This window comes from Sycon ciliatum, chromosome 10 (assembly GCF_964019385.1).
Source record: "Sycon ciliatum chromosome 10, ocSycCili1.1, whole genome shotgun sequence".
Taxonomy (NCBI): Eukaryota; Metazoa; Porifera; class Calcarea; order Leucosolenida; family Sycettidae; genus Sycon; species Sycon ciliatum.
The window spans coordinates 18,378,783-18,392,360 of record NC_088652.1 but is presented as its reverse complement, the minus strand read 5'-3'; the positions used below and the strand labels follow the sequence as shown (position 1 = coordinate 18,392,360).

General features: G+C 45.2%; 1 protein-coding gene across 1 annotated transcript; it reads left to right on the top strand.

Annotated features, from left to right (window-relative positions):
* Window positions 1-509: 509 nt before the first annotated feature.
* On the top strand, window positions 510-5,440 carry LOC135826717 (uncharacterized). Its single transcript, XM_065339319.1, has 2 exons — window positions 510-2,331; window positions 3,250-5,440. Exons 1-2 carry the CDS (start codon window positions 510-512, stop codon window positions 5,073-5,075), a joined length of 3,648 nt encoding a protein of 1,215 aa, XP_065195391.1. The 3' UTR covers window positions 5,076-5,440.
* Window positions 5,441-13,578: the final 8,138 nt, after the last annotated feature.

Below are 13,578 nucleotides of genomic sequence, written 5' to 3'. Positions count from 1 at the left end.
GTCAAGCATCCAACCACCGTGCAAAGAGGATCCGGTGCTTGTTTGTGCTATCATGCATGATGCATGCAAGCACACCAGCATGCACTTACCCTTTCCAGCTTGTTCTTTCAGACTTTGTGGATGCACATAGCAATTCCAGCGAGCTCATGCGAGTACTAGCTCGAGTCGGCGCAACAGCAGGTGTCGACTCCTACAAGCGATATCAAAAGACCATCATTGATAAGAAATCAGAGCTCGGAATGAACAGTGAGATACCTCACGCAAAGTTCTCCATTGCAACAGTGGATAATATCGACAAAAACGAGCCAGGCAAGCGAATGTACTGCGGAGACCAATCAAGAGGCTTTCATGGTACATCTATTCAGAGCATCACACCAAAGCCTATCAGTGGCAATATTGTCGCGTGCAACAACATAGACCGAGTGCCACATCAAGGATTCCACTGTGCATCACAGCCTGCCAACACGAGTGAACCACAGGGTATGCGAGGCAGGTCCCGTGCAAGAACAATGATTGAAGGCCAGAAGCCACAAGTCGACCATCAGAGCACGCAGAGACACTTACCTACACCCCAGTCACAGCTGGATGATGCCGTTCAGCCTGATTGGGCCTCTGGACCTAGCGCTGTTGATGACGAGGGCACAAGACCATCTACAGAAAGCACAGAGAATCCAGAAAATACGGCAAAAACGTGTGACACAACTATTACACATGATCAAGATAAGGCTGCAAGTACAGAATGTTCAGTATGCAACACCCAACCCGCGCCAGATGACACTGGATCAGAAGACGTGCCTATCTTGGCGACCAGCACAATGCAATCAGCAGCTATGCCAGATACAAGCTGGTTTGACAGGAAAAAGTTGAAAATGGAAGATTTCATCCTAACAGATGGCGACTACAGAGTCCTAGAGCAATTCCGAGAGCTGCATCACAGTTTTCTGTCTACAGATGGTCACACATCATTGAAGGAGCACTTCAAATCCACATTCTCAGCTAAGCCCGAACAGTCAAAGGTGGTTTACCTTGGCGTCACAAGTGAACCTGCAGACAGCAAGGACACCATGATCAATGTGCTACGATGCCTTCATGCCCTGTATGGCGTTGGCTCTCTCATTACTCACCTGGTTGTAGTTGGGGATGGGAAGACATATGACCATCTGCTGTCGCTTATCAGAGAGTACAGAGACGAATTGTCATGGTTAGTTCCGTTCCCAGGAGATTGGCACCTCTTGAAGGCCATGCACCCTGTGATAATGAAGATTTACTGGGATGCAGGATTGAAGTCAATGGCATCAGCAATGGGCTACCGTGGCGATTTGCTGTCAGTATTGGAGAAAGCCAGCAACTTCCGCAAGTGCCATGAGTTCCTACTCCTCGCCCATGAAGCGATTGGAAGAATCGTACTGAAGCAGTGTGGGAACCCACAGGCAACGCACTCTCAATTGCAGGAATTTGCAACTTCAATGGCTGAAGGTGATGACACATGGAGGTTCTGGGCTGGGTTCTATTTCGACCATATGATGCCATACACGAGTCTTTGGGCAGCAGTTCGCAGCGGAAATTGGGATCTGCGCGTATCTGCGATCAAAGCAGCGGCCCCATTGTTCCATGCATTTGACAGGACATATTACTTGCGGCTCCTTCCTCATCACCTGTCTCATGTTGCATCCATGCCAGAGGCGATGAAAGCACAGTTTCAAGCTGGTGCATTCTCAGTGAGCCTATCATCAAATGCGTTTAGCTCAATTGGCCTGGATGAATGCCATGAAATGTGTATTAACAAGGACCTGAAGGCGGCCATCGTCCACCCACGTGCAGAATACATTGATCGTCTGGCACGGTATTTGCCGCATCGTGGGCATGTGCTGCACAATCTCAAAGATGAGCTGTTTCCTGAGATACCTGAAGAGAAAAGGAGCAGCAGAGGCAGCCACAGCGATGGACCTAGCAAGCAGCAGCAGGAGCGGCTGGAGAATCTTAAAGCCGTCGTGGAGATTATTGAGAAGCACAAACTCTTGCCAGTGCCTGCAAGCAATGGTAGAGGACTTGTGAACGTTTTCAATGGTATAATTGCTACACCAGAACAGCTGCACGACATGCTCCAGTTCTACACTATTGGAACGGCAGACTACAAAGCATACGTGGAATGCCGGATTATGCATCTTCCCTCAGCAAATCCTCCACGTCGTCAACAGAAGCTTCGTACATTTGCACCTGCAACAAAGAAGAGACGTACAACGAGCCAAAAGGAGAAGAATGATAAGCTACGCACAACCTGCCTAAAGCGCCGTATAGCCTGGTCGCAAACGCATGGCCTTGCTGCGTCAGGTACGTATTTCATGAGTATAGTGTTTGCCTGCCAGAAACTATTTCTACATGTTAATGTTGTTATACCCATTCTAGCACCGTATTAGCCTTGGTATCTCTTAATTTGCTGGCCGAAAATCCTATATATAGGATTTGAAAATGTGTGCCTTTTATGCCGTTGTTATTGGTCATCACGACCAATAATAACGACATAATGGTTTTCATGGAAGTTGTAATATGTTTGAGGCATGAATGTGTACATTTTAGATTCATAGGGCGATAATATTTCTGATGAATACCCATTTTCAGCAATAATTGGAAATTTGTGCATAATTGTTCAGCTGCTGTCATGGAAAGGACTGAAGCAGTGAATATGCAGAAGAACATTGCAGGTGTGGCACGGGGTGGTTTCATGACGACATATCGCACATGCCGTCATAAAACTTCCAGTTTTAAGGATAAAACAAGGTCCAATAAAATCTCAAATCCTATATATAGGATTCGGAAAATAGGGCACAGGCCTTAGTAATATTGGGCAAGGAGATGAGCCTGAGATGTTAGTGTTTGAAAAAATTATCTTATTCAACTCTCGATATCTACTTAGACCTAGCAAGGAAGAATTGGTCACATACTTTTTGCTATTCTCATGCCACACCCATTTTAAGTTGAAAAATATGACCAAAATCCTATATATAGGATTTAGCAAATTAAGAGATAGTGTGGGCTTGGGATGCACTATTTCCCGTTCCAATGCACAATACGCCCCAGCAAGTACAATTGATGTACAGCTATTTGAGGATATAAGGGACTTCTATTCACATACTAGTCTGCCCAATCTAAATCACACAACGTCGTCCAAAACAAACGTCCACTATTCCAAGTCGCTATACTACATGTCTTCTGCTGTTTATGTGTGTGCCAATTATGATCAATGCATAGGTATTGGTGAGCAGATTATTCAAACACCAAGAGCACTGACTGATGATGACATCACACCTCGGCGTGGAACAAAATCCACAGTCACCAAGTGGTATGGTGATCGCTACCAGCAGCAAAACGTATTGACCAGTCGCTTACCATCAAGCTTCAGAGAATCTCCACATGCCATTGTGTATGACAGCATGTTCTGGCTGGCCACATCTCCCCTCTCCTCTCACAGCACGTTTGAAAGTTACGCCAACTTCCTGTTCAGTCGGTGGGTGAAAGGACCATTCCAGCAGAATGCGAACAGCATCCACATGGTATTTGATGAGCCTCAGCCCATGAGCCCAAAGGACATTCTGCGACAGGTACGAGATGGCAGCATCAAAGATGATTGCACACAGAATCATACAAAGCCAATCGACAGCCATGACTCAGTGCCGAAGAACTGGAAGAAGTTCATCGGCTGCCGAACTTGCAAGTATCGGCTGGTGCAGTATTTGTGTAAGGCCAGTTTACAACTCGTGCACCACTTGTTCACCAAGCCAGAGCAACAGTTAGTAGTCTCTGGAGGTTTCACTGGCAACATGATGGGCAAGGCACTTGGCATCATTTCAGGTCAACCGAACGTATTCGAGTTTGTGTCGTGCTCAAGCAACTCTGATGAAGCAGACTCCAGGGTTTGGAAACACGCACTGAATTTCCAGCAGTGCCTTGTTGTTAGCCCCGACACGGACACTTATCACGTTGGCTTGCCACTTCTCACCAGTCAGACCATCTTTGTGCAGCTAGACATGCCAGGCAGCCAAGACCACAGCTTCATCAGTGTCAACAGCTTGTCAAGTAGCTTCACCACCGATCCAGACCTGCAATGCATTCCGGAAAATCTGAAGCCGCTCACAGCTCAGGTTACCTTCATCGCCACGGGTTGTGACTACGTGTCATTTTTCCGGTCACTGGGCAAGACCTTCTTCTTCAGCACATTGTGCAGGTACGCTAGCTTCATCACTGGCAACAATGCAGCTGAAGGTGTCCCTGGCATGCTGTGTGACACTGAGTCAGAAGATGGGTTTCTCGCGTTCGTTCGACTGGTTGGCTGTGCCTATCATTCCAAGCACACAGCTGGTTTCGAGGACAATGGGCCCAGGTCGCTTCTAAGCCAGCAAGATGGAGCTACTGCACAGCAACGTCACTCGGAATGGCTTAATGCTATTAGGAAGGTGGTGTGGAGCAGGGTTGGACCTGAAGAAGACTGTCCTCCATCATGGAGTGCCCTTCACCTACATTGGCAGAGAGTGTGCTGGGTCGCCAACATGTGGGCGCAGGCCAATGAAGAGACAGTAGTCACACTAGACCCTAACCAGTATGGCTGGAGCACAGACAGCAACAACATCAGCATTGTGTGGGACACAGAGGAGCACATGGCTGCTGTACAATCCCGTGTATTGCTGCTAACCCGTGGTTGCAGCTGCAAGTCAGGCTGTAACACTAAGCGCTGCAAATGCTATCGATCTGGTCTGTGCGGTCCTGGCTGCAAGTGCACCGGATGCAAGAATATCACGCCACTGAACAGCAATGTCAATGATGGCAACAACAACCAAGCCAACTGTGAGGCACAGGACTCCGAGGGTGATGATCATGACGATGAAGAGGAGGATGATGATGATGAGGAGGATGATGAGGAGCACGAGGATGATGCGGTTTCTCCTGCTGCTGCTGCTGCTGCTGATGATGATAATGATGAGGCAACTGTCCACTGTGGCGACGCTGTTCTTCATGCGCAATCAGCACATCTGGCCGTCAACACCCCTACAGAAGTACAAGAGGAATACATGGAAGCCTGAGTGTGCGCTCTTCTGGAATGCTGAGCCGGAGTCCATGTAAGTTTCCATAAAACATCTTATAGTACACTATATATTTATATTGCGCGCGCGCGCGTGTGTGCGGTGTGCGTGTGTGTGCATGCACATGTGTGTGTAAGTGTGTATATGGTGTGTGATGCTGAATTCGAAGACACATGCTCTCACAATGCACTCGCACGTGCTGCGGACGCTGAGTCTCCAGCTCTTGCTTTTCTTTCCCGCCCTGCACTTCCGTGCAGTTGTGCATAACTACATAAAAAGTTTCTTCGACTATGTACTCCATCTATAATTATGTAATGAACGTCCTACCATGGTACATTATACATACAACAGAAACTGCTCAACAGACTACCTTCAGCCAGAATTTTAGCCAACTAGATCAGCAGCCAGGAATACTGCTGGATTTTGATTAAAATCTGGGCCCCAATCACACAACTTACATAGAAATTCCGTTTAGATGTCAAAGACAAAACAGCAAGGGGACTAGTTTGCAATGTAGAGGTGCCCAAGGAAAATAAGCAGCCAAAACGTCCTTGTTCAAGCACAATTACTTTAGTGCAAAATTCCACACAATTCGACATACCTCCACGAAATTGTGGGCCGCTCCATTTTGCATAGCCTGATTGGGATGTGCTTTGGGAATCCAAACCCAAATATATCTACCTTTCGCTTAGAGCATAAGCCGAGAGTGTCCGCTATATGCTATCCACTCCAGCACGACAAGCAAGTTGATGGTACGATTACGACGAAAAATATTATAGTGCAAACACAGGTCTTCATGGTCTACAGTTGGGCGCAACGAACCTCAGCTAAAGTGCCATAGGTGACAAAGGGACATACCTCAGCAGCAAACCAAGTTATGAACAAGGATTCCTCCAGCACACGCCAGTTCAGATCCAAATAAGGTTGCAAAATACCAACAAAACAATTGTGTCGTCGTCATCTTTTTGCACCTCGATTTTTCCCGCGGTTGCAAATAAAAAACAGGCTACTCAAGGGCTTGGCGCACGGACTGAGAACGTACAGCTTGAATTGGTACCTGACAGACAAGGGAATGATAATGGTAGCGGGAAAGAACAAGGGAGACATCAGATAGGCGGGGCATGCAAAATACAATACGCAGCGCAAATGACTGTATTGTAGTGTACTCATAGTGTAGTGTAATACAGACTGTAGATAATACTGACCGGCGGATTTATGCTCGAAAAGGTGGCAGATTCTGCTCGAAAAGCAGTGAAATTGGCAGAACCATACAAACCTTATGGCGGGCAATTTCTCGAATCTGTTCCATTTCTTTATCCGCATACCAAACATGCATGAAACTTACCAGAAAAATTACCGAATTCTGCCAATTTTTCTGCCGGCAGAATCCGCCAAACCCTACTGTACACTGTCCAGTACTGCTCAATGCAATGCGTGGGCGTGAGTTACTAGCACTATGGCTACGTACATGTACGTCATGATTGTATTTTACTACTCGTATTTTATTTTTTGAAACTCGGATGTTGAGCCATAAATAAATGTAGAAAGGAAAAGGACATAAGGATACGAGTTAAGACTAACTCTCCATCACTGTAACTGGATACTACATGTACATGTATATACAGTCAGAAAGTGCAATAACTAGGCACACAACTGACAAGAGTACTGATACATGTCGGTTAGCGCTACGGAGATGTGTTGAAGCTACATGTACATGTACATGTACATGTAGGTGTCAGGACGTCGAATGTCTCAGTACTCTTGTCAGTTGTGTGCCTAGTTATTGCACTTTCTGACTGTATATAGTATCCAGTTACAGTGATGGAGAGTTGCTCTTAACTCGTATCCTTATGTCCTTTTCCTTTCTACATTAATTTTTATTTTTTATTTTATTTTTTTATTTTACTAGTATTTTATTATTATTATACTCATAAAAGGACACACTTCAGGCTCTTTACGAACATCTTGAAAGTTTTGGTTTCATAAGTATACTTTCAAGCCTTCTCATCAGGTGAAATACAGGCAAGGGAAAAGGAACAGGAACAGTGGATTAAGGTGGGAGTATACCCTGATTTTGGTACAGAAAGGAGGTGGTAAAACGGTGCAAAGAAGAAAATTGGTATAGTTATAAATTATGGAAGTAAACAGTGAAAATGCGTGACCTATACACATAGCAATAATGACACAAAGGTGCAAGTGCGAGAAAACTCAATAAGCGTGACATGTAGTGCGACAACAAGAGATAACCACTGGACATACATGACGTAACTAACGAGGTTTTGACGACCTACCTAACAGCCTATTAAAGTGTGCATTTAATTTGCTTCTGCTTGCAAATAGGCCTTGACGGATTATGCTAATATTTTCGTGAAATTATGCTTTTCGCATTGCCGAAAAAATTGCAGAATTATGCTATTTTTATGCTAAAAGTTATCATATTATGCGGCATTATGCTCACATGCTGCTAATGCACAATGGTTCTGTGCAAAATAACAAGGGAATTTTTTTGTAGAGGGCGTAGTACTGTACTGTAGTAGCAAAAGTTCAACGGGGTCAACGCACCGTCCGACCTTAGCTACGACCATCACTGATTGTAGTGGACTGCACATGTTATCAAGAGAGTCGTAAACCTACAACTTCCTAGTGCATCTACATGTACTTGTACTTGTACTTGTTGAACATGTACAACTGTATCGTATGGAGTTTGATGCGAACAGGCGGATTATTACAATTTTATGCGATTCGTATGCAATTTGCCTCGAATTATGCGATTATTCGATTTTGGTAGGAATTATGCGAAAAATTATGCTGGCATAATCCGTCAAGGCCTACATGCAAAGGTTGGGTTTCTTTGTGTGAATGTACATGTATACGGCTTCCAAAACATTCAGCAATCTAGCACTGGGTACACGTGACACAATCGAAAAACAATCATCTGAATAGTGAATACACGGCACGACAATCAGGATGCTCAAACAAAAGACTAGCAATAGACGACTCATGCTTATCAGAGACGATCCATAATAATCTTTATTAAAAGGATCTCCCAGAGGCGATGGCCTGTCAAGGGGATCTCCTGATGCAAATCATGCAATAGAAATAAACAGTGAGGAAAACTACACGTGTTACAGTATATCAGAACTAATATCAGAACAATCAGCATGTGCGGTGGACACATCCGATATCAAATGGCTAGTCGAGTGGACCCTAGCCGTTGCTGCTCAGTCAGTGCTTTAGACGCTGCCATCGCCGTCGCTGCCGATCTTGTCATTCTTCTAGTTGATGTGGTTCCTGTCACTGCCACGCCAGTACTTGGCAGTAGGTGTTTTCTTCGGTTGTTTATCCGGTGGTGAGGTGACGTTGCTTGGTGTTGATGCCACTGCCTTAGACCATCTTGTATCAGGATGATTCTTCGCTGGACGTCCCCTCCGTGGTCGAGTGGATCGTGCGTGTTGTGGAATAAGGTGTAGCGGTGCGTGTTGTCGGATGCGTGCGTCCAGATGTTGAAGAGTCCTACCTACATATCGGCTCTCACATTGCCGCCACTGGAAGTGATAAATCAACTTGGATAATTGGCCTGTAGGTAGGCCGCCACTAAGGTTAACAGGCATGGTGGTGGCCTGCGGATGCGAAGGCTAGTTTGTGTGTTTCTGAACATTCAAGCGATGCCGACGCGGATCCCGCGAATATTATATATTATTATTAGGTAGGACGTCCTTCCTTTTCCCTTGCCTGTATTTCACCTGATGAGAAGGCTTGAAAGTATACTTGTGAAACCAAAACTTTCAAGATGTTCGTAAAGAGCCTGAAGTGTGTCCTTTTTATGAGTATTATCGCATTTTTGTCTCAGAGGAAATGCTATTTTCCATATCTTTATTCTTGTTCTTGTTGATTACTAGGTCCAAAGTCCGCTTCGCTGATTCTACTGATTGGTATAATACGATCATCGTGCAGCCTACTATAATTTGAAGGTCTACTGTGCATTCTCAGCGCTGAACCAGTATCTCATGTACTGGACAGTGCACAACTGGTTGCACTGACAACTAGATCACAGACCAGCCACACCACAAGCACAACCAGTATGTAGAAAAGGCAATTATAATTATAGCTAAAGAAACGAAAAATCTACTTCAGAAGTAGAAAGGGCAAGAAGTACATTGGGATAGGAATGGAAGGCACAGTGTATCCGAGTGACTACGAACAAAGCCAAACAGAGCGGCACGCACACAGTGTTACATGCTTATACTACTTTATGCCAGTAAGAGAATAAACGAGAGTGAAGAGTGAACAACAAAACCATCTCTTGATGTATGTAGTAGCCAAGGCCGGATCGAGCTGGGCCAGCACATTGTAACGTGCATACTAGGTTACACATGAAAAGATCTGATAGAGTGATGGAACTGTTCAGATTGGCGTCAAATCCCATCTTCACAGTTAGAGTCACAATCTTGTTTCTTACTTCTTGTCGATCCTTGCCACGATGTGAAGATGATGATGTGCAGACGGACACGTGCCCAGGACAGCAAGATGAGCGTGATTATTTGCCCAGGTTGATGATTCCACAAACAGAGTCACGAATGCCGTTGAGAATTGTACACTGGAAGCTCGATCGGCCTAGCTGCACAGCATTCTCGACGATGCCACAGATGTTGTTGAAGAGGGTCTTGTAGTAGGTGCAGACAGGCGAATCAGCGTTGGCAGACACTGCATGCGACTGGCCAACCATAGCGCCATGAGGTAGGTTATTGGCCAGGTACTCAGCATAAGCCTTCATAGCAACTTCGTTTTGCGCATTTTCTTGGGCATACGGTCCCCAGGATCCGGGCCATTGCGCAGCATTGATGACAGCCACACAGACCACCAGAGTGACGAAGAGGACTTGGACGCACTTCATCTTGACGGATGTGAGGAGAAAGACTTTCGCGAGAAACCACTGGCTAGGACTGAATGGATGAGATGCTTCATCTGGAGGACAGTGCTCGTCTTTTATACGAAATAATTATAGGGCATCGGTGCATGCATGGCTGCCTTGTCTGTTTCACCAGTACCTGTGTACTGGTCTGTAGTGTAGCCTGCAGTGTAGGCCTTTACACAAGCACTGTACATCACCGTGTCATGTGTGTGTGAATAGTACACTGAATACACGCGAACCTAGTCCGAACTACGGAACTACAAGACTTACTACTACTACTGTAGTATGACCATGATTGTACATGTACGCAAGAGGTACACAAAAGGAAGTATATAGGGCTGTTTTTTGTTGTAACTCAGAGTTTCATGGCAAAAACCACTCATCAGACAACAACGATGTTGTCTGATGATTGGTTTTTGCCATGAAACTCTGAGTTACAACAAAAAAACAGCCCTATATACTTCCTTTTGTGTACCTCTTGCGTACTACGCTCTGCCCATTCCGGGCATTTGAGCACTATTGCAGGTTAAGGCGCACACCCTCTGTGATTGTACATGTATGTACTGACTACTGTCGCGGACATGGAAATCCAGTCGATTGACCGGGGCCGGCGCCCTCCAGCGCGTACAGAACGGAAGTGTAGCCGTTGCATACAGTGCACTTGTTGATCCGATGCGACCAGCAGTAGGGTCCAGCGGATAATGCAGGCATTATATTCGGCATTATACGACTATCCGAGCATCAGAGCATTATGGAGCATTAGAAAGGAACAAAACGAGCATTATGTGAGGTTTGAGCGGCATAACGAGTTTCATTGTGGATAATATCGGGAAATCCCAGGTTTTTGGCGACAATCGGCTACAATCATGATCATGAAATGTTGTCTGATGATTGGTTTTGCCATGAAACTCTGACTATAAACGACGAAACAGCCCTATTTTACTCCTTTTGTGTACCTCTTGCGTACTATATACGCTCCTCCCATTGGATGATTCCGGGCATTTGAGCACCATGCATTGTACCGGCGCATGACTTTGTGATTAATCGATTGTGTAGACACGTAACACCTTTAGCACTAACGCTAAATATTAAACTGTTGTTACATAAAAACGTTATGATTGTAGCGATGCGATGTGGTCAGGTTAATGTATACAAGCCATTTGTGAAGCATGCCCAACCGAGGCCGAGGCGGTTCAAGTGACACAAATCCGTAGAAATTATTTACGAGGTTTCTTTTACTTTTAGAATTATGGAGAGCTATGGTCCGGAGGAGACATACGCGAAGTGCATATCAAACAGACGAAGAAGAGTTTTCTTGTTGTGCCAGAGGCTCTGGCGATAGCATCTCTAGCGATACTGAAGTTCAAGTAGACACTGATGCATTGCTAAATTTGGACCAGGATGAAGGAGCGGCTATAAACAGAAAGAGCTCGTTCCAAAAGAACTGCCTTTGCCGAGTCCAGCTCAGGAGGCTCGAAAAGAACTTGAATTTCTCATGGACTCTGTACCAAGTCGATTGCTCAGCAGCGCCAGTCTTACTTTCCTGATGAAGCACGTACAGTTAGTTGTGGACGGTTGTAATGCCAGGCCTACAGTCAAATGCTATCAGAAAGGAAGAGTATTGTGGCAAGCCCTACGTCTACACACCATCTCAAGGAGAAGATGAGAGCACAAGCAAAGGATGTAGAGTGGCAAAATAACTTCTGACCACGTGTTTTCAGGATTTCCGCAAATGGGAGAGCTCTCCATCTGAGATCGGATCTCGGGAGCTGCTCTCACGTCTGGTGTTTCAGATTGTTGTTTGTTTGTTGATTGTATTCTTTATTTAGAGTGGGAAGTCCAAAACAGGCCCTAGCCTAATAACAATGGTCCCACTAGTGAGGGAATGCTGTATATGAAGACATTATTCACAGAGCGGACGCAGTGACAGCTTGTCTGCAGGCAGGAACACTATTTGCCAAGATTAACTTCATCCCAACAATGAATGACTAACTGCAATAATGGTTTCATCTCTCACTACGTGGATAATTAATTAGGGGAAAGATTTGATACACCGACTATTCTGCCACAACCCTGCATCAAAGTTGGAATGGAGAGCAATCAATGGAGAAGCGGTCATGTCTTATAGCGTTAAGAAGTGGTAGAGCTCGTGAGATATAAGGTGGCAACTTCAGATCCAGATCGACGATATGCATAATTTCCTGGAAGTTTGACAATGAGCAGACTTTCTTCCATTTTTGTCCCAAACCAAGAGCAGTGTATTCCTTGCTGAAGCATTATAATCAGCATTATGATGCAGTTTTTGGAGCATTATGGTTAGCATTATACGAACATTTTCGGAGCATTATCCGCTGGACCCTAAGTCCAGCAGCCGCGCATACAGTAGTAATCAATGGAGAAGCGGTCATGTCTTATAGCGTTAAGAAGTGGTAGAGCTCGTGAGATATAAGGTGGCAACTTCAGATCCAGATCGACGATATGCATAATTTCCTGGAAGTTTGACAATGAGCAGACTTTCTTCCATTTTTGTCCCAAACCAAGAGCAGTGTATTCCTTGCTGAAGCATTATAATCAGCATTATGATGCAGTTTTTGGAGCATTATGGTTAGCATTATACGAACATTTTCGGAGCATTATCCGCTGGACCCTAAGTCCAGCAGCCGCGCATACAGTAGTAATCAATGGAGAAGCGGTCATGTCTTATAGCGTTAAGAAGTGGTAGAGCTCGTGAGATATAAGGTGGCAACTTCAGATCCAGATCGACGATATGCATAATTTCCTGGAAGTTTGACAATGAGCAGACTTTCTTCCATTTTTGTCCCAAACCAAGAGCAGTGTATTCCTTGCTGAAGCATTATAATCAGCATTATGATGCAGTTTTTGGAGCATTATGGTTAGCATTATACGAACATTTTCGGAGCATTATCCGCTGGACCCTAAGTCCAGCAGCCGCGCATACAGTAGTAATCAATGGAGAAGCGGTCATGTCTTATAGCGTTAAGAAGTGGTAGAGCTCGTGAGATATAAGGTGGCAACTTCAGATCCAGATCGACGATATGCATAATTTCCTGGAAGTTTGACAATGAGCAGACTTTCTTCCATTTTTGTCCCAAACCAAGAGCAGTGTATTCCTTGCTGAAGCATTATAATCAGCATTATGATGCAGTTTTTGGAGCATTATGGTTAGCATTATACGAACATTTTCGGAGCATTATCCGCTGGACCCTAAGTCCAGCAGCCGCGCATACAGTAGTAATAAGACGACTTGACATGACTGTAATGCTATGGCTGCATGGCCAACGCCCTGGGCCTGGGGCCGCTAGACGTGCAAACGGGATTCCTACATGTCCACGACAGTACAATGTATAAAACACAGAGTGTGAACGCAGTGTACCAGTACAGAGTCAGTACTCCGACAGTGCACATGTACTAGATCTACTAGTGCTAGTAGCAGTTGTCTCCAGAGTCCAGACGCACGCTTGATCAGCCTCCGCCTACTGTTTTTTTGTAGGGGTGAAACGGTTCCATGTTTTTCATATTCGGGTGCCCTACATAATGCCAGCGTAGTTTTCCACGGTTCGGGTATCGGTC